This window comes from Cydia fagiglandana, chromosome 6 (assembly GCF_963556715.1).
Source record: "Cydia fagiglandana chromosome 6, ilCydFagi1.1, whole genome shotgun sequence".
Taxonomy (NCBI): domain Eukaryota; kingdom Metazoa; phylum Arthropoda; class Insecta; order Lepidoptera; family Tortricidae; genus Cydia; species Cydia fagiglandana.
The window spans coordinates 8,427,257-8,454,430 of NC_085937.1; the positions used below are offsets into that span (position 1 = coordinate 8,427,257).

General features: G+C 36.6%; 1 protein-coding gene and 1 long non-coding RNA gene across 2 annotated transcripts in view; one reads left to right on the forward strand and one right to left on the reverse strand.

Annotated features, from left to right (window-relative positions):
• The window catches only part of LOC134665109 (uncharacterized), a 347,418-nt gene that overhangs the window by 24,071 nt on the left and 296,173 nt on the right, over positions 1 to 27,174 (reverse strand). The window lies entirely within an intron of this gene.
• LOC134665083 (cytochrome P450 18a1-like) lies at positions 11,929 to 27,156 on the forward strand. Its single transcript, XM_063521892.1, has 7 exons — positions 11,929 to 12,160; positions 12,622 to 12,849; positions 14,160 to 14,278; positions 15,285 to 15,509; positions 21,765 to 21,975; positions 24,458 to 24,722; positions 25,114 to 27,156. Exons 1-7 carry the CDS (start codon positions 12,007 to 12,009, stop codon positions 25,466 to 25,468), a joined length of 1,557 nt encoding a protein of 518 aa, XP_063377962.1. The 5' UTR covers positions 11,929 to 12,006; the 3' UTR covers positions 25,469 to 27,156.

Below are 27,174 nucleotides of genomic sequence, written 5' to 3' on the forward strand. Positions count from 1 at the left end.
AAGGGTCTACGTGGGACGCCCTACTGAGACCAACTGGTCGCCCTAAATACCGCTGAAGGGACCACGTTGAGACATCTACTCACCCTAAACGCATTAAATTATACTGGCTAAAGGCAAATAAAATGATACATTTAGGTAGTTAAAGTTTTCAAATAAAAGTGGAATCACAGGAGAAGAGCTCATTTTTTAACTTTGAGAATATCAATGTTATGTCTCTCAATTCTCTGATTACCAGCAATGAGAGAAAACCCGAGGTATGTATAGTCTGACAAAAAGAGTAGAAATTAAAAAGTGGCAATACTGTAGTGTCGTCCCGTTTTCTTACGATTGATTTGAAAGGGACGACACTACAGTATTGCCACTTTAATTTCTACTCTTTTTTGTCAGACTGTACACAATCAGAACACAACCCGCAGGCCCCCCTATACACTTGGGTATTGCCAGGTTATGCATTCATTTCCTATAATAAACACAAATAAAATTAAAAGTTATCTAGATATAACTGGAATAACTTGAATTATTTACCTAGGTACTTAAAAATCTTCCGCAAAGTTTATTAAGCCTAACCTAAGTTCCTTCTTACATGTCAGGAAATGCTCGTTTTTTCTTTGAAAAACAAACACGCTGGTTAGTTCATTCCCCTTATCGCATTTTGAAAATTTATATTAGAGCCCTCCAGTGAGTTATTCAATTATTAATAAGCTCAGTTTAAAAAACAAATGCTGCCCAAATTAACCAGTAAATCATCTTCCTAAAAGTATTTTGCTTTATTTTCCTTCTTTTAATTTTTGTCCTTCGAAATATAAATGTTTTAGAATACATAAATATTATTAGGTATCTCCATATATCCACAAATCCAAAGACTTGCTTAGGAAACCTTTATCTGCCTAGATTATTATGTTATAACTTTCATGAAAATATGTTTTTTTTCATGCAAATACTTCCCTGTACAGACAAAGTGTTGAGGGGGTTTCCGTTTTTGCCACATTGGCTACGGAACCTTAGTCACGTGCTTAGGCAAGTGTCTGGACACGTGTTGGCAATGGTAAGTCGGTAAATAGGTTCGCATTGAGATGCAATGCCCGGAATGCCCCTAAGTCCGAGTGCATGCAAAACATGTTTATCTTCAATAAGCTTACGGCGCATTCGCACTAAGATCAAAGACCTGTCTAGGACGCAGACATATATCAGAGTAGATAACTGATATGTATGCACTACAAAACACGTTCAATATATTTGTACTGCCTAGTTTCCCCTCTGGGTTGGAAAGTAAGATGGCAGTCGCTTTCGTAAAAGCTAGTGCCTACGTCAAATCATGGGATTAGTTAGGTATCAAGCGGACTCCAGGTTTTCATGAGCCGTGACAAAATGCCGGGATAACGCGACGAGGAAGAAGGGGAAGTGTCTAAGTCCGGCCACATAGGTCGCTATACACATTCATAGCTCTCCTCTCGCTTGCACGTGTCATTCCTCATGATCATGTCAGATCATGTTCGCTGTAGTTTTCCCTGAAAGTCTTTACTAAGCTTTTACATTTTTTTCTTTCAGAGCGATTATTTCCCTAAATATTATGTTGCCTAAATCACAGCCTAAATGTTAATAATTACCTATGGATTAGTTTTGAAAGACCTATCCAAGGACACCTTAGAACAAGAATAAGAATCTTTTATTTGCTATAAACATTACCAGGTACATCGGTGTTCATGCGATTTATGTTTAACCATAAATGGTATGCAAAATATGTACAGTCAAGGAATTTAAATTCCGACCCATTTCGTACTTTGTCACAGTGACAATCAATATGAAAGCCGCTAGAGACCTCATACGGTTGTCACTGTGACAAAGTACGAAATGGGTCGGAATTTAAATTCCTTGACTGTACAAAACTTAAAAACTATCATGCAAAACATATAAAATAATGTCTCTATTTATATATTTTAATTATTAATGTTATACAGGTCAAGTCTAATTAATTAAATTTCATGTCCATGAATTCATTTGTGCTATAGAAATAGCATTAGCATTATAGGGTTTAACCCAAAAAAAATCATCCTTATTTTTCGTGCTACCCTAAAAAAAATTTTTTTCTAGTTTTTATATTCAGACTTGGCGTACTAACTGAATTATAGATCCAAGTCAAATTTCAGCTTAAGCTGGAATCTTGTGGAGGCCCTATGCACCTCCGGGGTCCCGTAGAACATGCTACAATAAACTCAAAGAAGTACACCGGGCAAAGGACCCTATAGTCGTACGGCTCGCAGCTCGTTCTCTACGGTCCGCCTCCAGGTGTGTAAGTACGGGGCGTTTGCGGGCTCGCTTTCCGCCCTGAGGCCGCAACTCAAACGCGATACTGGCGCTGTTCGTAGCTCCTCTTCGAAGGGTATGCCCGATCCATCTCCACTTCCTACTTCTTCGAGTTTACCGTGCGATATCTATCTAGATACATGTCTGCGGGGATTAACGTGCTGCGTTAATTACGTCTAAGTGGGCATTGCACTATGGCGCAGTTTAGGTTACATAAGGGAGGTGAGCGGCCGGCCTCGGACCGGTCACCGTGCGGGTGAACCCACTGCAGACCAGCCGATTTTGCGATACGGCGGATTGGATAAGGTAATTGATAAGTAATTATCGAAATCATAGATTAACCTATTAAATGTTCATCATCAGCCTACTCTCGTCACAGAAGAAATAATAGTACTACCATACAGAAAGAACGCTTCCTACAAACCCGAAGTTTGACAGCGATTCAGGGTCGAATCATGCTATCTCGTTCGTTCTCGTTCGTTAATATCTATCCCTTTCGGCTATTAAGGGTTGTCAAAATTCAAGTGATTATCTTATCTGTGGTCGTGCACGCACAAGGAAGTCAAGTGGTGCCAACCCTAATACGAGTAATTGCTCGGAGCAATCAAAGAGAATATAATCACTACTATACGTTTTAGGAGCAATGCTGAGCCGAACGGAGCCGAGTTTGACTGAAGTCAGGAGCGTCTCCCCACTGCTCTCGTCCACTGCTGGACATAGGCCTCCCCTATGGTACGCCATTGAACACGATTTGTGGCAACTCGTATTGTGCAGTAAAGTTCAAATAAATACATTATTCAGATTCACTGACTTCACGCACGCATTCGGTTTCCGTACAGAATGACAGGTGGGAACGGGACGTCGCTCCACAAATGCATAGCGCTGTCTCGCTTTTACATGTCATTCCGTACCGAAGATTTCGTGCGTGTGCGGCCAGGCTTAGTACTTTCACAGCTCAAGTGGCTCCATAAACGTCTCATGCTTTTGGACAGTGAGAGTGAGAGAAAACCTGAACCCACAGTGGCGGATTGGCCCTAAGGCCCAGAACGCCCAGGCCTAGCGCGGCAGCAAGGTGGTAGTGAACCCACGAGGCAAACGTAGTGATTATATTCTCTTTGCACGAGGCTTTACCAAATTTGCTTGAACTGTAATAAACGGCTCAACAATACAAGATCGTGATCGTACCTAAATGTGTTATATGAGTTCCCAATATTTCGAAGGATTGGAAGGACCATCGTTGTTATGGAGTGAATGATGCGCTACGAGTTTAGGGTAAAACGCTTTTTAAATATCAGTAGGTACTTAACTATTAGGTACTTATAGTTCGTTTTTTTTAGCATTAGAAATAAGGTAAACAATCTTGATGTGTCTTTTAATTGAAAAACACATTTTAAAAATAAATTACGGCAAATATGTAACAATTATGAATCTAATACGATAATTTATATTCTTCTGCTTTCTTAAGTAATAGTTTTTGATTTTTAAAAAGCGTTTTTCAATTAAAATACATGTCAAGATCGCTTACCTTCTTGCAAGTTCTTTCTAATGCTAAAAAAAACGAACTATATATTATATAAAATATTTTATATAATCGTATATGATTCATAATTGTTAGGTGCATATTTGCCGTGACTTGTTAGGGTTCCGTACCTCAAAAGGAAAAAAACGGAACCCTTATAGGATGACTCGTGCGTCTGTCTGTCTGTCTATCCGTCTGTCACAGCCTATTTTCTCCGAAACTACTAGACCAATTAAGTTGAAATTTGGTACACATATGTAAGTTTGTGACCCAAAGACGGACATTTAACGTAAACAAATGAATTTTAAACATGGGGGCCACTTTTGGGGGGTAAATGAGAAAATAAAAAAATAAAGTTTTTCAAACTATATCGTGTTACATATCAAATGAAAGAGCTCAATGTGAGAATCTCAAACATATTTTTTTTATAATTTTAGAATAAATAGTTTAGAAGTAATTCAAGAAAATAGGCAAAATATGACCATTCCCCCCCTTTATCTCCGAAACTACTGGGTCTAAAATTTTGAAAAAAAAATATATATAAAATAGGTCTTTACCTATAGATGACAGGAAAACCTATTAGAAATATGTAGTCAAGCGTGAGTCGGACCAATTACTTAGTTTTTTAATCCGAACCCTACGGGTTTTTTAAAGGCAATTCACTCGCGTTTCACATATATAAAAAAATATATTGTTAAAAATTTAGTAATGTACGGAACCCTCTGAACGCGAGTCCGACTCGCACTTGGCCGGTTTTTTTTATTTATCAAAAGTGCAATAAAAAGACACGTCAAGATTGTTCACGTTTTTTCTAATGCTAAAAAAACGGCTATTAGCGGCCCACCATACAAGGAAAAAGTTTTCCTTTCATAATAAACAGACGTGCCTACAAAGTCCTGTGACGATACTCCCTTTTGCTTGTAATATACAGTCAGCAATACCTACTATTTATTAACTTACCAGTCTTTAGCACCTTTTACATTACATACATATTTACTAATAGCACCCGTTCAAGGTCTATCGTGACGAACGGGTAACTACGGAACCCTATAATAAGCATGACCCGACATACCTACTCTTGGCCGGTTTTTATATCAAGACGCTTAGGGAAGTCACGAGATGTTGTTGTGAGATTATTTCGACCTTATTGTGCTATTTAAATGTTGTTGACCTCATAAAGGTGATTTTTCGCCATTAAGCGAGCAGGTACCTAAGGGTAGACGAACTCGTGAACTTGAATTACGTCCACTCATTGTAATAATACCTATTCAAACAACACAAGTATTATATTTATTTCGTGGTAATGATTGGCAACGGCGATATAGTAAAGTGCATTGACTGTCATAATAAATGCAAATTACCGACTTTGTGTAGGCAAGTATTTAGATTATTAAGATCACATCACTTTTCATTTGTTTGATCTTTGCTCTCTCGTATTTATGTTTATTTATATGTGCCTACTGCCTCAATTTTATTACGTAATCGGATTGAATCTAATAAGATGCCTATGTACCTACATTAAAACTAGTGATGTACCGACTATTGATTTGGCCGACTAGCCGACTAACCGGCGCTAGGATGGCCGATTAGTCGGCCGACTAGTCGGCTAGTCGGCCGGATCATTAGTTTTGTCTAAGTTCGGTTCAGATGCACTTAAAAAACAACCGTTCTACCCCTTTCGTCGCGCTATTCGTCATATTATAAATAGTAATGCTGAAAAATAAAATAAATAAATAAATCCTAAGACTATTTTCATACGACGACCGGACATCGGACAAGAAAACGACCAAGCGGTCAATAATTCGAACAAAAGTTTTCATAAGCACCCTAAATATGAATTTGGGTAAAATAGGTGAAAAGCTTATGGCAAATTTTTGCTGTTTATTTTTTTGCTCTGTTTTTCTGTCACTTTTAAAGTGCCGGCCATTTTTGCCGACTAATCGCCGACTACCAATGAGGCCGGATAGTCGGCTCTCCCGACTAGTCGGCGACTACTCGGTACATCCCTAATTAAAACTCTTTGTTTTTTGTAAGATTTGCGTACCTAATACGTTTTATACTAAGTAAGCTTAGTATAGTAAATATTGATGGCATGTATAGGTAAGGTGTTTTTGTAAGTTTGACAATCTACGTATTTAACACTATCGCCTACTTCAGGTGCCTAATATAGAGTCTACTGAAAGATTTTTACTAAGTCACCAACCCCTAAAATCGCCTAAAAGTACTTGTAGTACCTATTCTGTTGCTTGGTTTCAAATACATACAATAGGTATATATATATATATATATATATATATATATATATATATATATATATATATATATATATATATATATATATATATATATTAAGGTGACATTCCATTTCCAACGACAGCTGCAATACTGTTCATTTTACTATGGAAATTGACAATGACAGCGACGCGTTTAGTACCAGTAGCAGAACTTGTTTAACCATACGAGGTACGTACCTTTTACGCAGTTACGGAATCCTAAAACATCGTATGTGTATCGTCGTATGTGTATACGTGAATGGGCCTCTGTACATGCTTTGTGGGTGTTTCGATAGTTTTTAGGGTTCCGTACCCAAAGGGTAAAACGGGACCCTATTACTAAGACTTCGCTGTCCGTCCGTCCGTCCGTCCGTCTGTCACCAGACTGTATCTCACGAACGTATCTCAGTTGAAATTTTCACAGATGATGTATTTCTGTTGCCGCTATAACAACAAATACTAAAAACAGAATAAAAAAATAAATAAAAATAAATATTGGGGACATCTTACACAGATCAACCTAGCCCCAAACTAAGCAAAGCTTGTACTATGGGTGCTAGGCGACGATATATATACTTATATAGATAAATACATACAAAAAATAAAGATTTAAATGGGGCTCCCATACAACAAACGTGATTTTTGATCAAAGTTAAGCAACGTCGGGAGTGGTCATTACTTGGATGGGTGACCGTTATTTTTGCTTTTCGTTTTTTTTTTACTATGGTACGGAACCCTTCGTGCGCGAGTCCGACTCGCACTTGCCCGGTTTTAGATATATTATTGTGATAAGGACCTATACTTACACCCGTAATGACCCGTAGGTACTGAAGAACCATGTAATGAATTAACCACCAGCATTTAAAAGGAGGACCTGCAATTATCGGAAAATCGTGACTCAAGTCTTTAAACAATGTAACTTGTCTCAAAAGTGTTGAGACATCTAGTAACAACTTTACTCTTCTAATAAACTATAGTAAATAATGTTTCGGTCATATAGGTCAGGCGAGTCGGCGGAACACCCACTGCCATTTAAAGGTAGACTTCCGTATCCAGTGCCGACTGCAGCAAGAGACAAGTTGCTATTGCAAAATTTGTTTGCTTGAACCGAAGGTAGGTGTCATCGACCTCAACGTCGCGTTAAGGTTTGTCTTCTAAATAGTTAGCGAAAAATAGTAAGCGAACGTTTTGATGCACCATAACTTGCTTAAATGACTCCGAAAATGGCTTAATTGCGGAATAAGTTGTCTAGAAATAAGAGTAGTTTCAGTCTGTGATTTTTTTATTGGGAGATGTGTACCTTATCCCAATTGGAAAAGTCTTCCATTAGTTACCTATACTTACCTACCGTAATTTTAGCTAATTTTCTTGTAATATTAGTACATCTTTCAATGTCGCTCGCATAGGTGCTCAGTCACATCACACTCAAAACACTTGCACTACTTGATACTTAAACCAGGTACCTATACCTGTTTATTATGTTATGAATAAATAAATATACTACTTATTAGATACAAGAAAATATTCCTACGAACATGTCATTATTATTCAACGTATCAATGGAATAATCCAACAGTCCTACCTTAAGTATTATTTCCTAATGTACTTGTTTGTGAGTAGCTCACTCCTAATGCTAAGCTTCCGGATGACCTCAGCTTATCTCATGAAAGTCTATTAGCGACAGCTTCTAGAAGTGGTCAGTTAAAAACACTAGGTCAAGAGTTACTCGCTTGCGATCGCTTTGGGCGGGAGGGTGCCTTTACGTTTCACTTTCGCCGCAGCGCAGCGGTCCGCTGGGTCGTTGCCCCCGTGTCCTCGTCCGCGTGCCGATTAGATAATTTTTCGCGCTACGTTGTCAAAATACTCATGACCTAATGGTACAGTGAGCGCGGCCGTTGAACCCGAGCGCTGCGCCCGCGCCTGGCGCTTGAGTCGACGCCGAGTACGGATTAGGAATACTTATCGGTAGATACCGGTAATCTCGTTTCAGTTGCATGGCAGCGTGGCTGTCAAAATGAGGATTTAGTGGAAAAATCTACGCTGACATGAAAATGTAGAGATTAGGTAGGTAGCACTATTTATTTGTAGTTCAAATATTTATCGCGTCCTAATAATCGATATCGTTAAAAACTTATAATTTATAGGTTTAGAGATAGGTATGTTAGGAAAATAAGTAGGTAACTTATCAGATGCTGATAAAAATGAAAAAAAAAACCTCTAATTAGGTACCTATACATAATGTAACAGCTGATCTACATATAATACCTAGGTTCTTAACTAGGTATTTATTAACTGGTAGCTCTGTGAGCTGTAGAACTCGCAAACTCCCATGGCTCCGCCATTTTGAAAATCATCCAAAATCTGAATCTACTCAATCAACAAAAATAATTCATATAATCTAATGCTTACAAAATTTAACGAGTATTAATTTTGTATTTAGCAGAAACGTCAGCAAATAATACCAAAAATTATTCACCTTTCTTTTGTTTCTACTTATTCAAGAGAATCTGTTGAATAAGAATAGCTGCAAAACCACTTACCTACCACTTGACAGCAGAGGACGCTGGTTCGATTTCAGCCCTGGGCCTTGGTCAGTAGTTATTTATTCTTCGTAAGTAGGGTCTTCTTCTTCTTCAGTCGGTCCCTCAATACTGAGGATCGTGACATCATATCCTTCTGTTGAAGACCAGGTTCCTCCATAGGGTTCTATTCCCCGCCATGCGCATACCTATGGCAAGTAGGGTATACCTATGACATTTATTGCAGTTTACAAGTCGAAAAAGCATTTTAAACCAAGGAGAAAAAGTGACGGTTCGCATCGTCACTTTATACTCTACATAAAATGGTCAGTAATTTACTTATTTTATAAGAAATATTTTGGCTTAGGACGGACTGAAAAAAGTACAAAAAAACCTGTAAGTAGGTAGTATCACAATTTTCTACTATTCGATTTTACAGAATACCGAATGTTGAAAAAAAGAAAGCCCAACACCTAACGGCGTTTGAATATTCGTGGTATTTCGACCCACGTTTAACCCGCCACGATATGCCTCGCCAAAACTACACTAAGCTGAAACATCTGACAGGTGCTCCTTATAATAGGGGTTACGAGCTTTTCAGCGAGAATATCTTCTCTCTGTAGGTTCGGTAATGTGTGCGGCACGGAAAGAAACAGTGGAATGAGGCCAGCTTTACAAACGTCTTACTTACTCGGAGACGCAGTTTTGCGGGCTCGGGAAACTTTTGTTTTTACTTTTTAGTAGTTGATGTTTCAAATACACTTCATACGTACATCATCATCATTATCATCGTCATCATGATACGTACATATGAAGGGGTAACCAGGACAGAAATATAAACATGTTCAACTAAAGGAGTGAAACAGACTATTTCATTGCGGTTAGGTATATAGGAAATATATGAGCAGTGCGTTTTATGGGGAGATTAACGTTTATGACTACGTTTTACTTTTGAAAAATAATTTATTTTTTAATAGGACGGACGCAGGACCTGCTGGTAAAATGGCGTACTTGGAGGTCAAGACTTATTTTGAAATGGAAATAGTTTATTCGTGGCAAAAGTATACCGATTTTGGGTCATCGCGCTAAACTAGTGTGTGTGTTGTGTTAAGGGTTGTGTGTGTGTTATGGTTATGCTAGGATTGAACGCATAGTTATTCGACTTGGGAACAAAGTAGATTATTTAAGGGGTAAATAATGAAATGAAATGAAATGAAAACATTTATTTTCAGGCAACTATTGGCCAATAATGGCTTTAGCCGCGGAAGCTAAAGACGTCGGTTCGATTCCGGCCTCGGCTATTAGCGAGCTAGGATTAGGTTACTTTTTTAAATTACTTACATATAATTATTATGACATGACATATATGTTTCTTTACACTGATTTAAACTTTCAAGATTTTTACATATTATTAAATTCATTTAATTATAATTACTTACATACAATTGATACAATATATACATATACAGTGGTTCTACTAAACGAAATTGACAAGTATTAGCTTAAATCTAATAAAATAGGCCCCTGAGGCATTGTACCGAGGATGCTGGCGGCATTTCCTCGCTGTATCGCAATGCTTGGTCTCCGAGACCACGGGGACAACGCCGTCCTCGAAACGTCGGAGGTAAATCTTATAACTTAAATAAGTAGGTACACGTTTAAGCCCCGTTGTACAATTTAATAATATGTTTCTATGTATAGTTATCGTTAACTCGTTGCAATATGTTTTGCAATAGTTCGCATTTATACGAGTACCTATTCAATTATTTGAACGATTAGTTTCTAATGAGAATTTAAACACTCGACACTTATTTTTTACACCTCGTCAAACACGTGACTATTATACTCATACTTACCACGTGGTTATCTCGAATATAATGTTATTGACTATTTCAATCTTTATTTAAATGGATGCCTATTTTTGAGTATTATAGTTAAAGCATTTTAATTACGTCGTTAGTTAATAATAATAACTTTATACCATATCTAGCAGAATACTTAGATATGCGCATTATAGAGGAGTCAAGTTCATTTTCTTCGAACTAATGTTGTAAACACCGCGATGTAATGCTTATATAATAGAAGCCAATGACCGATAGCTTAATTACACTCTAGGTAGTAAAATCATTCGAACACCGATGCAAAATACCTATAGAGCTATTACGCCAATGCGCTGTAAATCGAGACTTAAAACTTTTGCCTTGGAGTCTTATTTCTAATGGCAATCGAGGTGTAAATAAATCAGCATAGACGTCATTCATTGCGATTGTATTCAAGCGTCCTTGCTCGTGCGTCGAACCCGGAACATGCACGGCGCTCATGAGAATAGCATAGTGGCCCGATAACGTTGGATTTCTACTTATCCAAATGCTGCTTACGTAAGGTTGATGTTCGATACCGAAACGACCTTCGCGGTCAATACCCCGCGCTGACAACGGTTAATGACCTATTTACCTACTCCAGTTTAAAACTACACACAAGGGGTGATTAAACTCCGAACAGATAGGTACATCTATTTGTGTAACTTAACAAATACAAATTTTATTTATATTTACTTGCTTATCTGCAGTTAGGTAAGTACATTCTGTTTGTTGACTTTGTTTGAAACTTTGGACGAATACTACGAACATCAGCTGATTATAAAACGAATGAACTTGGTGTCTATTCAACCATTCAGCTATTTAGTTTGTTCGGGTACATTCAGTTTTTATGTTTAGTTTCGTCCTTCGTCCTAGATTAAGTCCTTATTATAACTTGGTCATATCGTGCTGTATCAATGTGTAAGGGACATCACGGACAAATTGCATCGCACCATATCTTCAATTGTATGGAAATTGAGCAGTAGCGTGCAATCTGCACTTAATGACGCCTGCCTGTAATTAATTTACTATTTGAGGATCTATAGTCATATATCATAGCAAACAGAACTGTCAGTCAGTAAGAACCAGGAAAATAAATAATACTCGCCCCTTTCTTTTGGGTGCTTTATAATTTGAAAACAATGACGTAATATACCTAATACAATAAAAAAATCCTTAGGTACATTTTAGTGCAATCGAGCTATGTAATAAAATTATGGCATTATTTCTATATATGTACAGTAATAATGAGAATCGAATACCGGAGCCTGGGGGTTGAAAATACAAAATTAACAAACGGTTTCGTCCACTAGGTACCGATCGTTTTTGCTATCAATTACGAATATATTAAATGCAATATCAAGGACAATTCTAGTGCTATCGAACTTTAACGCGTAGTGTGATAATATAAGTACCTAAATACTTCTTCTTCCTCTAGGTATATAAATCCAACGTACATACGTAGACTTGTCATAAATCGATCTGCTCGCTCGCATACCGCGTTTACGTTTTAGCAAAAATCTAATACTAGAATGTTTGAAAACCTTGGTCACTATTGTCGAGCGATGCTATCCTCGTTTACTCCTGACTTATTGAAAATATTTATGAATATTTTATACTTACTGTTTTACAGTACTTCATTTATTATATTTGCAAGAATTCACAACGCGTTTAAACTACCGCCAGGTAAGTGCTCGCCGGCCCAGACCCAGAAACCTTGTTAAATATCTAAAATAAATTGCATGGTGCGTCCAATATCATTTCATAAGAATAATACATAATATATTTCTATAAATAATAATAAAATCAGTTCATATTCTTCTCGCTCACAATGTATGCGGTTCCTGCTGTGTCATAGGGTCACGCATTTATATGTCGTCATTTGTCTATTCTGTTCTCATGATAACTTATTCGTAGGAAAACTGCACTGGAACCGCTTTGCATTGATCATGTTTTAATTTTTGGATTTTTTCAATTAATTTTTTATCTTATCTTATTATATCTTGTCTTATCTTATCTTATTTTATCTTATTGTGTACTTACATGTCGAAAAAATCTCGTAAGCAATTTCGGTCTTTTGTAAATCTCCTCAGTACCTAGAATACCAAAGAGATACCGAAGATACGTAACTGGTGTTTTACTTGCAGGGCCATGGGGGCTACCATTTTTAGGAAGTTTGCCATGGATGGGGCGCGGTGCCCCTCACTCCTGGCTCCTGCAGCAAGCGGCTCGCTACGGCGACCTCACTTCAGTGCAACTTGGCTCCAACCTGATGGTCTGCATCGGATCTTCCCGAATTCTGAGAGACCTCTTCAACCGACCTGATTCGATTAGCCGACCGCATACGCCTCTCAATAACTTGTTGTGTGGACGAGGTAATAGTTGTTTGTTTTACAAGGGGGCAAAGTTGTTGTTTAACCGCTCGTGCTAATATTGATACCCGAGCAAGCGAAAACTTTGCCCCCGAGTGAAACACAAAATTTTTCACCACACCGACCCGCAGCAAATATTAAATGTAAAAGAAATATCAAACTAAATCAAATCCAAATGAATGTTATTAAATATTTATCATCCAAAATCATCATTTAAAAATCAATTCTACCAGCAAACAAGAAAACAACTCAAAATTTGCATTTGATTACTTTGCCTCGCATGTGAATAAAATGCAACTTTGCTATCAATTTTCGAAGTGCAAAGTAAGCCTTTCCGAGCTGGTGTGGTGAATATGCCATTATTTGGTTATTTAAAAATCAATTAAGGGGCCCACTGATTAACAGTCCGCCGGACGGTTAATACGGCCTGTCAGTTAGAACAAAATTTTGACAGTTCCAAACAACTGGAACGACCTCTCGACTATTTGCTATATATCAATAACAAAAGTTAAGAATCAATTAGCAGTTAAAATTAACGGTAAAATGAATAATAAATACTCTTAAAAATAATTTCATTGCTATTAGTGGTTAGAATATTTTTCTCAAGTACTGTTAACCTAACTAACCTAAGCCATTAACCTAATAAAACAAAGTTCCACGCCGCGTCTGTCCGTTTGTATGTTTGTTCGCGATAAACTAAAAAACTAGTGCACGGATTTCCATGCGTTTTCCACCTATCAATAGTATGATTGTTGAGGAAGGTTTAAAGGTGTATAGTTTGTAGGTTTTGTGTAACCCGTGTGAAGCCGCGGCGGGTCGCTAGTAATCAATAAAACAAATCTAGGTCAAACTTATTGAGGACTGTTTATATTTTTTTTTATACCACATCGGTGGCAAACAAGCATACGGCCCGCCTGATGATAAGCAGTCACCGTAGCCTACGGACGCCTGCAACTCCAGAGGTGATACATGCGCGTGGCCGACCTTTTAAAAACCTGTACACTCCTTTTTTGATGAACCCCATACTGTAGACCCTCGGAAAAACCTCGGGAGGGAACCTCTTATATTCTTTATTTCAAAGATTAACCCCTATTTTTTTATAAAAATGTAAGAAAATAAGGTGAATTCTAGTTATTTGATGTAATATTTTAAACTTTCGCGTCTTGAACACATTTAACATTTGCTGGGACATCACTCAGCCGCGACCACGACCAGTGAAACCTGTGTCGAAACGTCGGTAAATCAAGGTAATTGAATATAATTCGCGTTAGACCCGTTTATAATGTGAGTTAATATTTGATGTATTTCGCAAGGAATCGTTCTCAGCGAAGGTCTGCTCTGGAGGAAGCAGCGTCAGTTTCTGCACGAGAAATTTCGCGCTCTTGGTGCCAGCGGCGTTGGTATCAACCAGAGATTTGAACATTGCGTCCTCGTAAGTAAATTATTTTCTTTAACAAGTTTTTGGTAAAAAAAAATCATTTTTGGTACAAGCTTTTATCGCTGGCTGTACTTTTCTTACGACAGACAACTAATACTCATCGAGACAATTCTAAAAACCCCTAACACAATTAGGTTGCGTTGTTTCATCACATAATTCCTATGGCCACCTCCTGTCTCCATCATCAGATCAGCTCGATGATACAATAATATTGCATTGTCATCCGATTTATACATGCATGCAAAATTTCAGCTCAATCGGAAACCGGGAAGTGGATCAAATTTAACTTGCAAGATTTGATTACAGACAACGGTCAGGTGAAAGTAAATAAAAGCTTGTAAAAATGGGGTAGGATTTCTCTAAGTTGTTTACCTATACGACTAATTAGAGTGAAAGTAAAACTTAATATGATATGATCAGATACTCAAAAATTTTATTAATGTTATTATGTATACTATGGGCCATAAAATGGTCAATATGATTTTTTTTTGCCTATATGCCAAACAGTAATGTGTAAATGGCATGGTATGGTAAAGGCAAAGACTAAAATGCGGCTCTTATTCGATCGTCGAGCTATAATCTCAAAATAAAAACGGCCGTTTCAACTTTGGACACAGAGATTGACGAATCCTGCAACATAAAAACTAGTTTGATTTATTCAAAAGGTACTTAAATAGAAAATACAAAACGTAGCGGCCCCCTTTTTTAAATACCTATCGTTAAATTTGAATAATCACGATTTAGCAGTGACGCTAATGTGCACGTTGGTGGGCTCTTAACTAATGAGAAGCGCTGTTTTTGTTAATATTAATAGATTAAGGATGACTCACGTTAGACCGGGCCGTGTCCGGGCCGGAGCTTCCGGCGCTTACTTTTCTATGAGATGACAGGCGGTCACGTGATACTTTCCATGGAAAACGATACGCCGGTAGCTCCGGCCCGGACACGGCCCGGTCTAACGTGAGTCATCCTTTATTCACGACACACCCCTCGATTTTAGGTGGAAATAGAAGAACTTCTAGCAAAGTTTGAAAGCACGAGGGAGCAGCCGATAGACCCGACGAGTATCCTGGGCAGGCACGTCCACAACGCCATATGCCAGCTGATGATGAGCTTCCGTTTTGAAGAACAAGACCCTGAATTCAAGACCTTTAATGAGCGAGTCACAAAAGGCATGGAGCTGTACGGAGCCATACATATCGGGGAGCATGTACCGGCCTACTTGGTATGTAGAAATAGTTCAATAATAGATACAACTAATTTTTTTTCAACTAATTAAATAACAGAATATATACAGAGGTACTACTTAACGAAATTAATACCTAGCTTAAATCTAAAATAGGCCCATGAGGCATTGTACCAAGGATGCTGGCGGCATTTCCTCGCTGTATCGCAATGCTGATGCGTTGTGCGAGGTAGCCACCAGCTCTTCAGTCACCATTTAATAACAGCTTTTCGGTACTTAAATACTGTTACTGTAAATAAATAAATATTATAGGACATACTACTGTGGGTAGGTAATATATACTACTGTGTCAATTTTATTCGTAGATATTTACGACTAACGGTTACTTACATAACGAATCCAAGAATAGCTAACGAACTGATAGTCGTTATCTAAATTGCGTTTATTTTTAATGTGCATTGCGCAAATAAGTGATCCGTCCTCAAACAATAAGATAAAAATTAAGAGGAAGTATTAAAAACAATTTAATTAGCATACAGTCGCCATCAAATATATTGGAGCGGCCATGGTGTTCACAATATTTGAACACGCACTCTAACGCCTTTACAATAGAGACATGTTCAGATATTTGTGAGAACCTTGGCCGCTCCGATATATCTGATGGCGAATGTACATATCAATCCTTGATATGTTTATGTTATCTGTTATTCTGAAAAATCTACACACATATGAGAGTATAGCGGTCTGATTCGAAGAATACTTCTAGATGTATTAATTGAGGTACGAGTATCTTAAAGTTCAAATCGGGCAGTAGAGCTTATTCAAAGAGTTAACAACATACATATTTTACACCGCTATTAGATTTTTATCGACATAGAGTCAAGTGAGCAGGCGGCGTAGCACGGTGGCGTTTTAATCCCTTGTCACCATACCTGTCACGTTCTAACAAGTATGTAAGTGCGAAAGGGACGCGCATAGTGATAGTCGATAAAAATGGAACCGTGCTGCGCCCGCAGAACATCTGTATTTTGTCATCACAAAAAGTATAATAAAAATACAAACACAGGTACCTAATTATTTCATTACATACACTTTAATCGTTTTCGTCAACTTAACTACATGCATAAGTATTTTATAGAAGGTAAGGTCGAGTTTGCCGGCCCTATTCGAACTTTAAGATACGTCAGTTAATACATCTAGAAACGATATGGATTAAATGTGTCAGTGTCAAAAGTCACGTTTTATTTGAAGAAATGTCACATTTCACACTGACATATAAATTATCAATCGTGTATAGCTGTACCAAAACATCGATGTAAACTCAAAAGGGATCTAGAACGTGCAAAGAACTAGGGGCCCGATTCGGATTTTGAAATAGATTTCTATTAGATATCTTTTGACATCACCAAGATACGATAACGATATGTTTAAGATCTAACCTGTCAAATTTGACATTTGCGCGATTCTGGAGACACTCTTGAACGATTTCCACAGGATATGACTTAGAGATCCAATTCACATCTAATAGATATCTTACTCTATCTAATGTAAAAGTGACATTGGTTGCCCGAATTGCGCTGCAAAAGAGAACTAGTTGATATCTAAACTATAACGTATCTAGAATGGATCTAGTACGTGTCGTCTCTTGTGAATATCTTGAAGTTAGAATACGGCAGTAGGTCCTCTCAATCAATCATTGGTATGTGTTATAAGATCTGATGTTTTAGGACCTGTTGTATCATGACCTGAAACAAATGATTTTTTATTTATTTTATTTCATACCTGCTACGGCAGACGAGGTCGAGCACGTTTAAGCTATACTTATACTTTATAGCTGGTATAAACCTGCTCGTAGTTTGTAGTTATTTAAACTTTTCTCATTTCTTTTACACGCCAATTAAATTGCTCGATGACGCATCTTGGTAAATAAAGAACCTGTCCGCACTGCGCTTACGATCTGCAGACCACCTAATTGGTATTCAAGGCGGAGCCTGTGACGTCACAGCAAGCTTCGGAAACAGGCTTATTAAGTTACGTAATATCCTCGGGATACTGGGACGCGTGTACGTAATACAAAGATGTTAAAAACACTGTTATTTTCCTGAGAATTATATTTCACTCTTGGAATTTCGTTGAATTTGTGATTTTAATACTATTTCACGCTGTAAAAATATTAAGATAACTATCTTAAGACGTGTCCAGATACGAGACGTGTTCAAATATTAGTGAACACCTTGGCCACTCCGATATATTTGATGGTGACATCCGAACTTATTCGAACTTATTATTATTTGTATTTGTTATTATAGAATGCAGGATTTAAGTTAACATTATAAACCTAAAGCCGACCACTGACTAACAGTCCGCCGAACGATATCGGCCGGTCAGTTGTTCGGAATTGTCAAATTTTTATTCTAACTGACAGGCCGATACCGTCCGGCGGCCTGTTAGTCAGTGGTCGGCTTAAAAATTAAATAACTAACCCCGCTATCTAAAACCAAAATATTAATATTAATTCGAATGTAAGAACTAACTGCCTTAAAACCGTTAATAAGTAAAAGTTAAAATGACAATTAAAATCATATTTCGTGCTTCTGAATCGCCCCACGAGCTGCAACTTTTTAAAAGTTTACATACGTAGAGGTACTACGCCGTAGCGCTTGTTAACAGGTGCGCGAACTCGTAGCGCTCTAGCAATTGAACGACATGCAAACGTAAATTTAAACATGATATACGGCTCGATTCGGAAAATGAATTAGATCTCTACTAGACCCCAACAAGTTACGATATGGATAATTTAAAGATATTTGTAAGATCGGGGGGCACGGCAGTGCCCCCGCCAAGTCGAGCGCGAAGCAAACACTGCCGTACCATACCATACCATCCTTTACTGGAACCATTTCGCCGCATTTTCAGGCCCCTATTTGAGAACCTCTGGATAAGACCAGAACGCAGAAATTTTGGTCATCCAGTAAGCTATAATCACATACTTAAAATCCAAAATTTCAAGTCTGTAGGTCATTTAGTTCCGAAGTTAAGCGAAAGCAAAGTTTCGCATTTATGAAACTCACTCATGATCATCAGAATAGAACTAGTACTTCCCATAAACTCAGAGAGCTGAAATTTGGTACAGAGTTAGGGTTTAATGGCCACATAAAGGGAAAACCTAAAAATATTGCAATATCAGTCACGTTTTATAAGATCTAAGAACTGCATAAGTAAGTTTGTAATCCCATATAAATATATGATATTACAAAGTTACTGTTGCATTTCCTACAAATAGTAGGTAAAGTAAAGTAAAGGTACACTACGATGTACGATGTGAGTATGAATGAAGATATGTTTAGTTATGATATGTGTATACATAGTATGGGTATGAGTACCCGAAAAGAAGGACTGCCTACAAAAAGAGATGAGATCCCATCAAAAACATTACATGTAAAAAGGTGCAAGTCTCGCAACGCCTTTACTACAAAAAAGTTTTGAGATGTAATGTGAAACCAAGTCGGTTATTTTAATCAGTGCCAGGGGGTGTTAAAACCGTATCAATAAGATATCTTTAATTTGTAATACGTATAATGACTTGGCCATCGCACGGCTGCATAATGACAAAAGGATCATCGTCACCTATTAAAAATAATTCTAATTGAACATAACGCTAGCGCTAATTGCAGTTTGAGCATTACACATATTTACGAGTACGGTACGAGTAAAGCATTATGTGCGATTGCCAAGTCATTATATGATGATTAGTGACGGATTACTGATTATTATTTAATTATTAGATTTAATGAATGGGCAATACGAAAAACTGTTGCTACTGTACAAGAATCAGAACCGGAAAAAAAGAAAAGAAAGATTTGTAATAATAAAAAAACTACTCCTAAAAAGAAAAAAATGTGTTAAATAAGAAAATCTAATAAAATAAATCAATATGCCCACGTTTCTACAAAAAGAAGTGAAATCCCACCAAAAACATTCTGTAAAAAACTAGCCAAGTCTCGATGGAGCTGCTTGTTTATCTCTAAAAAGTAATGAAATCTAGACAAAGTCGTGCCAAGTCTAAGGTTCCTTACTGCGATTTCTTTATTATTATAGTTAATGTTGTGTGACTTGGCCGTTGAAGGGTACACAAGGGTACAAAACCAGGTGCTCCATGACACCATTGCACCAATCTGCCATTGCACCAAAAAGAAGTGTTTGTTTCAGGCTCGCCCATACATAAGTATTATTGAAATACGCAGCTTTATCAAGCCTACAATTGACTGGTTATTGAATCAACGTTTTCCAAGTGGCAATTTTCCATCGTCAATGGGTAGCGGTTCTGGCGACAGATTGGTGCAATGGTGTCATGGAGCACCTGGTTTTGTACCCTTGTGTACCCTTCAACGGCCAAGTCACACAACATTAACTATAATAATAAAGAAATCGCAGTAAGGAACCTTAGACTTGGCACGACTTTGTCTAGATTTCATTACTTTTTAGAGATAAACAAGCAGCTCCATCGAGACTTGGCTAGTTTTTTACAGAATGTTTTTGGTGGGATAGATATGTCAAATTTGACGTTTCTGCGATTCTGGAGGTCTTCTTGAACGATTTCGACAAGTTATGACTTAGATATCCAAGTCACATCTAGTCGATATCTAATGTAAATCTAGTTGATTTCTATATCGTCTCTAGATCTTGTGATTATCTCGTTTCCGAATACGAGTGATATTATTTTGATTTGATATTATATACTCGCAGCGCATCTGATAATGAATATACAATTGATATTAAATGTAATTAATTTGTCTGCCTGTGACCACTAGGGCTTGCAATATCGGATGGTCTCCAATTCCGGAACTGATTTTCGATATTAGATTCGAATTCCGGAATTCCGGAACTGGTTCCGGAATTAGGGGTTATCGTATTTTACTTAATTTTTTTTGTAAAATCCAACAAAAAATGTGAAATTTTGATACTTTACGTTTATTAAAGTTAATATTGTTTAAGAAATTTAATTTGAAGTACTACAGATAATTTCATCTCTTTTTTACCACCTTATTAAAATGGTTACTTTTATTCAATTCTATGATACGCGGTATTTATTCGGGGAAAATTTAGTTGCTAGCAAACCATTCAATGGATAATTTTATAAAATAGTTAAATATAACAGCTCTATAATCAGCCTACTCTTCGTAACATAGTACGTAGTGGTGTTGTTTAAGAAGTTGAAGGTCGAAATTTGGCTTTTTCCTTCCTAGATCCTAATTATGATTCAGAATATCATATATTATATAGAATATCATATATTATATAACTGGGCGCCGTCCTGTTGGTCGTCCTAAATACCGTTGGGCAGATAGAGTGGAGGCAGATCTCCGTGAACTCGGCGTCGGCGAAAGCTGGCGGGATACCGCTCTGGACCGATCAAAGTGGCGTGCTCTTGTGTTGGAGGCCAAGACTCATTTTGGGTCACCGCGCCAACAAAGTAAGTAGTAGTAAGTAAGTAAGTATATATTATATGCTTCTACAGGATCCGAAATCCTTGATAGAGAAAACCTTCTATCTAAATCGAAGATTCGCTCATGTAGGATTGAGACTATTCTGACTATTCTAAGCAAGTAAATCACTTTGCTTTTTTTATGAGCCCATATTGTCCCACTGCTTTATCAAACCGAAAAGTTAAATATACCCATACTATAGGTCACTGAATGACTAAGAGGCACTTATTAACAACAAAAAACATCAGTATAGTGTAGTTTCTTAACAATTTTCAATAATAAATGTATTAAAACCTGAAAAAAGTACTTAAATCCAATTCCGGAATTTTAGATATTCAGTTGTATCAATTCCGGAATTGTAATATCGGAAAATTTGTCCGAGATTCCGGAATTTCGAGGTTCCGGAATTCCGGAATGCAAGCCCTAGTGATCACGGACGTTATGTCACGTTCGAAACGTCAGTCTATATAACAAACGTATGTGTACGCGATTATCGGCCGATTCTAACTTTAAGATACGTCAATTAATAGATCCAGAAACGATATGGATTAGATAATGTCAGTGTCAAATGTGACGTTTCTTCAAAGAAATACGTTACTTTTGACACTGACACATCTAATCCATATCGTTTTCAGATCTATTAATTGACGTATCTTAAAGTTCGAATCCGGCAGTAAGTCCCGTTCAGTTTTATACATTAGGTATTATATTGCTCTGCCACAATTAGACGCTACCGAGTTGGTACAAAGTTTTCAAGCTTAGAGGGACTCTAAACCTTGAAAGATTGTCACAGTATTTTTAATTTCAGGACCTACCAGGCAAAAAGTCAGTGTTAAAGGAAATTCGGCGAAATCTGCGAGATGTGAGCGAGTTTCACGTGCGAAAAGTGGCCGAACGCCGGCGACATCTCTTGGATATCGACATGGATCACCACGAGCCAACTGATCTGCTGGACTATTACTTGCTCGAGTTACGAAATAATTCTGTTGGTTCTAAACTATTTGACGGAGTTGATCCAGGTGGGTTCTTAAATGTACTCGTATATACTACCGTAAAATCCTTTTTAGTGAAAACGCGTTTTCCCTAGTTAAAACTACTTTTCCGTATCGCCTCAGTTATGGTTTGCAATCCGGATCCGAAATGTATGAAATTATCCGGATCTGGATCCGGATCCGCGGATCTTTCCATACATTTCGGATCCGTCGTGCAAACCCTAGCCTCAGTGTTAACTAGTTATCTGTAAGGCCTGGGTGAAAACTAGTTATAGCTGGGATTTTTCAGTCAAACTAGTTTTAACAAAATCCCTTAGCGAAAACTAGTTAGATATTATAACAAACAATACTCGTAATGACTTTCATGGACACATTTTTTATCACAAAAGATTTATATTGCATTGCGGGTTATTTGTGTAAAGGGCAGGTTCTCTGCAGTATCACATCAGGTCGATTCGATCCTCTGCAAGTATTAGGCCAATTCGAGTTTTAGTTATTCGATGCGACTGCGATTCGATGTGTTTCCGATATGATACTAATCTGCCAGAGACAAAAGTGACGTTTTTGGTTGAAGAAATTGCAATGGCCACAGCGAACAGGAAAAAGCGGAAACGTTATTATATGCAACATCTAATCAACTAGAATATGACCATCATAATTTTAATTTTATTTGTCTGTATATTATTATGTACTACAATATATTTAGTTTGTCATAATTTTCCTTCTAAACGAGAAAATAAATAAGCCAATATGTAAATGTTAATATGTCGTTCGGGTCTTCGGAAGATTTATCGTAACAAGTATGTCAATGCTAATATGCCGCGGAAAGTTTAAAGATGACGTTACATACAATATATTGCTTATAATCATAATATTCCGCTCACATGAATTTATTCGAGATTTTTTGTAATATACAATATATACATCAATGTATGTATTTGTCATTTGCTCATACGTGACTGGCTGAATTAAAATTTGAAATAATAAGTTGGTATTCGTAAGATTACAGATATCAAAATATTTTTTCTAGATTTTTGTGTAATGACATAATTGTAAAGATACTCACTGTTTACGTTGATTATAATTAGCGTACTGTGACCTTGAAAGTGCGGTAACCTCGATTAGATAACTCTTGTCACCCCGAACTTTAATATTGCTTGTCATATTATTTAATTCAAGGATTTTTCAAAATATGCTGCATGCTAGTTTTAGATATACATGTATTGTTTTGTATAAAGTGTGCTATTATCTATTATTGAACGTAGTTCAGTAGCATTATATAGTCTTGCTTTGAGACGGTAAGACATTACAATAAATATAATAAAATAATTACAAAGGTAACTCCAAAATAAATGTCATACCTTACACCTATATGTCATTAAAGAAATATAACTCTTATTAATGTGTTAGGATTTGATTGTAAATTCTTATAAAAACTATGAGATTGTATCAAATTTGTCTAACAATAACATTCACAAAGTAACCTGAAAATTTGTTAATAAAATGATTCGTATACTTACAAAATAACCATTAGACCATTAAAAATTAAAAAGTTATTTTTTTTTCTGAAATGTATGAATATTAAGTGTATGGTTAAACTACCTACTTACGTGAAAAATGTCAAATTACAGGAATAATAAAATTGTCATGATGCCATTGCAAAAACTATTTTCACAACTTATATTTTTTCAAATAACCTTATGTTTATGTCTAACAAACACACTGCTTCTCTGATGGTAAGTGTAGTTCGTATACTTACATTAAAACACGAGAGGCGACACATACGCGTTGCCAGCTCTTTATAGATTACGTAAATTAAATATTAAATTTTCCATTCAGTTTATGATGGAAGCCGGAATTGCGTTTAGCTCAGTGTACCGGCCGCGGCCACAACGCGTACTGCGCGCCGGGACTTTTGTTTACGTACCTAATGTGCCTATTACAAAGTTATCAATGTATCGAATATAATAAATAATTAGACGGTTTTCTCTTATAAACCTCTCATAATATTTTAAGCCTATTAGCCGCAGATATAACGCCTTATTATGTAATCTTTATACTTCAATATGAATGTTTTTTGTTCTTACCATTAGTACCATTACTATTATAATGCATTTCGGAAAATAAGAATTGATACATATACTTAACGTCAACATACAAAATGACATCAATATTGTAATAGGAATTACAGTGTTTACCGTAACAGATACACCTAGCTTACCGCTGTTTTTTAATCGTATGGCAGACTAACGGGATTCGAGTCTCTTGAAAGTAACAAAGAACTAATAAAGCTGCGTCTTCACTAGGAGCGAATAAGTCTTCATGGTTGCCAATAAACACCGCTGTAAACTAATTTCTTCTAAATAAAATAAAGGTATTATGGTAAATATATAAAAAAAATAAAATTCGATTTTAATAATTAATTTTTTGGTTATGGAATAAATGGGCTTTTTTTTTTATTATTATTTTTTTTTTATTATGGTAAATAAAAAAATAATATTTGCTGCAGATGAACAGATAGTCCAAGTATTCAACGATCTATTCTCCGCTGGCATGGAAACCGTCCGGACGAGCCTGCTGTGGGCCTTGTTAATGATGCTCCGAAACCCGTCGGCAGAGACCGCGGTGCGCGCCGCGCTCGCCCAAGCACTCGACCCAGGGGAACTGGTCACATTGGACCACCGGGCGAGGCTGTACTATATTGAAGCTGTCTTGTATGAAACTCTGAGGATCGTGTCTGTGGTGCCGTTGGGAACGACGCATGTTAATTCTTCGTAAGTTGCCTTGTGGTTCTTAATCGAATCCTTTTTGGTATAGGTACTTTAATTGTATTACTGTGTTTATCATGCAAAGATGTAAACTGTACCTTTGAAATTTGAAATAAACATTTTCATTTTCATTAAACATAAAAGAAATGTAACAACAAATTCAATTGAAACTGTTGTGCTAGAACTGATACCTAACAATATCTTAACCAACTTTCCTAAACCCGTTGTCTTATAAGGTGCCCACCTTATAAGACAATTAGACTACCATTGATTGTATATTTTGCTCGGGACAAGGCAAACAGTTTGAGGATTCCATACAAGTGATAGTCTTACCCCTGTGATAGTTTTAGCCAACCTTATCTATTTATAAAATTACATAGTTAAATTTTTATTGCAGTGCTTGGAAAATTAATGGCTATAAAATTCCGGCCGGCACCCACCTAGTCCCACTACTGAACAAGATCAACATGGACCCCGAATTCTTTCCCGACCCCAACAACTTTACTCCAGAGAGGTTCATAAAAGATGGTAAGGTGGAACTCCCAGACACCTTTATACCATTCGGCGTCGGTCGCCGCGTGTGCCTAGGAGAGCAAGTGGCTAAGACAGAACTCTTTTTATTCTTTGCAAACATTATGAATAGTTATACATTTTATTTACCAGAAGGTGAACTTATGCCAGAATTGGAAGGCGTTATGGGCATTACTCATGCTCCTTTGCCTTATAAATTATGCTTTAGAAAAATAGAATAGTTTATTTTTGATTCGTTTCTTCCTTGAGAATTGATTCAACATTTAGCGCCACTTGCACTGTCCCACTAACCCGGGCTTAAGCGGTTAAACCGTTAACCCAGTGTCAAATTGTACTGATAACCATGGTAACTCCAGGTTTAACCGGTTAACCCCGGGATAGTGAATGGTGCAAGTGGCCCTTAGTATAGGTAATAGTGACTCTTGTTGGTATGAAATTGACATTATTATTTTCTATCGTAAAGTTCGTGATCTAGAACTATCTAAAAAGAATGTTGTGTTGTGTGGACTTGGTTATATCACTTAACATGATCCATCTCTATGTATGTTATCCCATTGTTACGGATCCAAATAACGATGTTATGTAGAGTTTGTGTGAGTTGCGGACTACTTGGCGACTATTAGAAATTCCGGCTATAAATAAAATATAGCCGGTCAAACAAGTTTATCAGTAGAAAAAACGCGACATTCAAATTTTCTATGGGACGATAACCGTTTGCGCCTACATTTTTTGCTCTCTTTTCTACTGACAGAAGTTGCTTGACGTAGTATAGGTAACTTATTTAACATAAAAAGCAAGAAGCCTTTTATGTATTTTTAATTAACTGACAGTTTTAATGTGTTGTGTTGTGTTAATGAATACTTAACGGGAATGTTTCTCATAAAATCGAGAACACTGACGTACAATTTACTTTAGTTAAAAACATTTAGATTACAATAGATTAGACATACCAATTATAAACTAAAATAAACCTAAGAATGAGTAAAACTAACTTAACAAATAAAATATTACCCACCACTCTCATTGTCTCCCGGATCAAATACCAAAAATACTGGCGGCATTACCCCGCTGAATGGCCAGTGATATATGTTGGACAAGGAAAGTCTGTAACAATAAAAAAAATACTTTAAATATGAGCAGAAAAAAGTATATTTGATTAACTTGATGTTTTTCTCCACACATTTATTATTAACATCACACTAAGAACTAACATTTTAAATACGATGCTGGTTTTAATTTGAGATCATGTGTTGAACTTGTTAACGTTATGATTATGATCGAGACATATTTTGTTTCAAAGATCACGGGCATAAGGCATGATTTACTGATAATAATGTTTTTGTCTTTATTATTTTGCTTATAATTAAGTTTAGTTTTTAATTAGTTTTATGTTTAGATTATGTAGTGTATTTTTAACTGTTTGCCTAATAAATTATACAACACGTAATGTTGTATTTTGTCTGTATTAATTAAATAAGTATTAAAATGTATTCAATTGTAGTCAATACTGTTTTTTGGCATTATAATCTTAAGTCAATTGGTATTTATTATATACCAAATTACCTAAATCTATTATTTATAAAAAAAAATGTAAATTTATTTAGTTGACATTTAGTTTACATTATTACGTTTAGTACTAGACCTAATTATTATTGTGATATGTCGTTTTTATTAATATAGACCCTACAGAAGTGCTTATAACTACATAAGTGTAATAACGTAAGTGCTATAATGTCAACTTATGTGTAAAGTTAAAAAAATAAATAATAATAATATGAACTCTTAATTGTAGAGCCTAATTCAAACAAAATTAACATTGGAAATTTATAGCTGTTAACATTACACGAAAGTGTTGACCCTAGCTCTCATTATTATGAATATTATGATTAAAGAATAGTAATTTTATTAATTCTACTCGCAACACCTC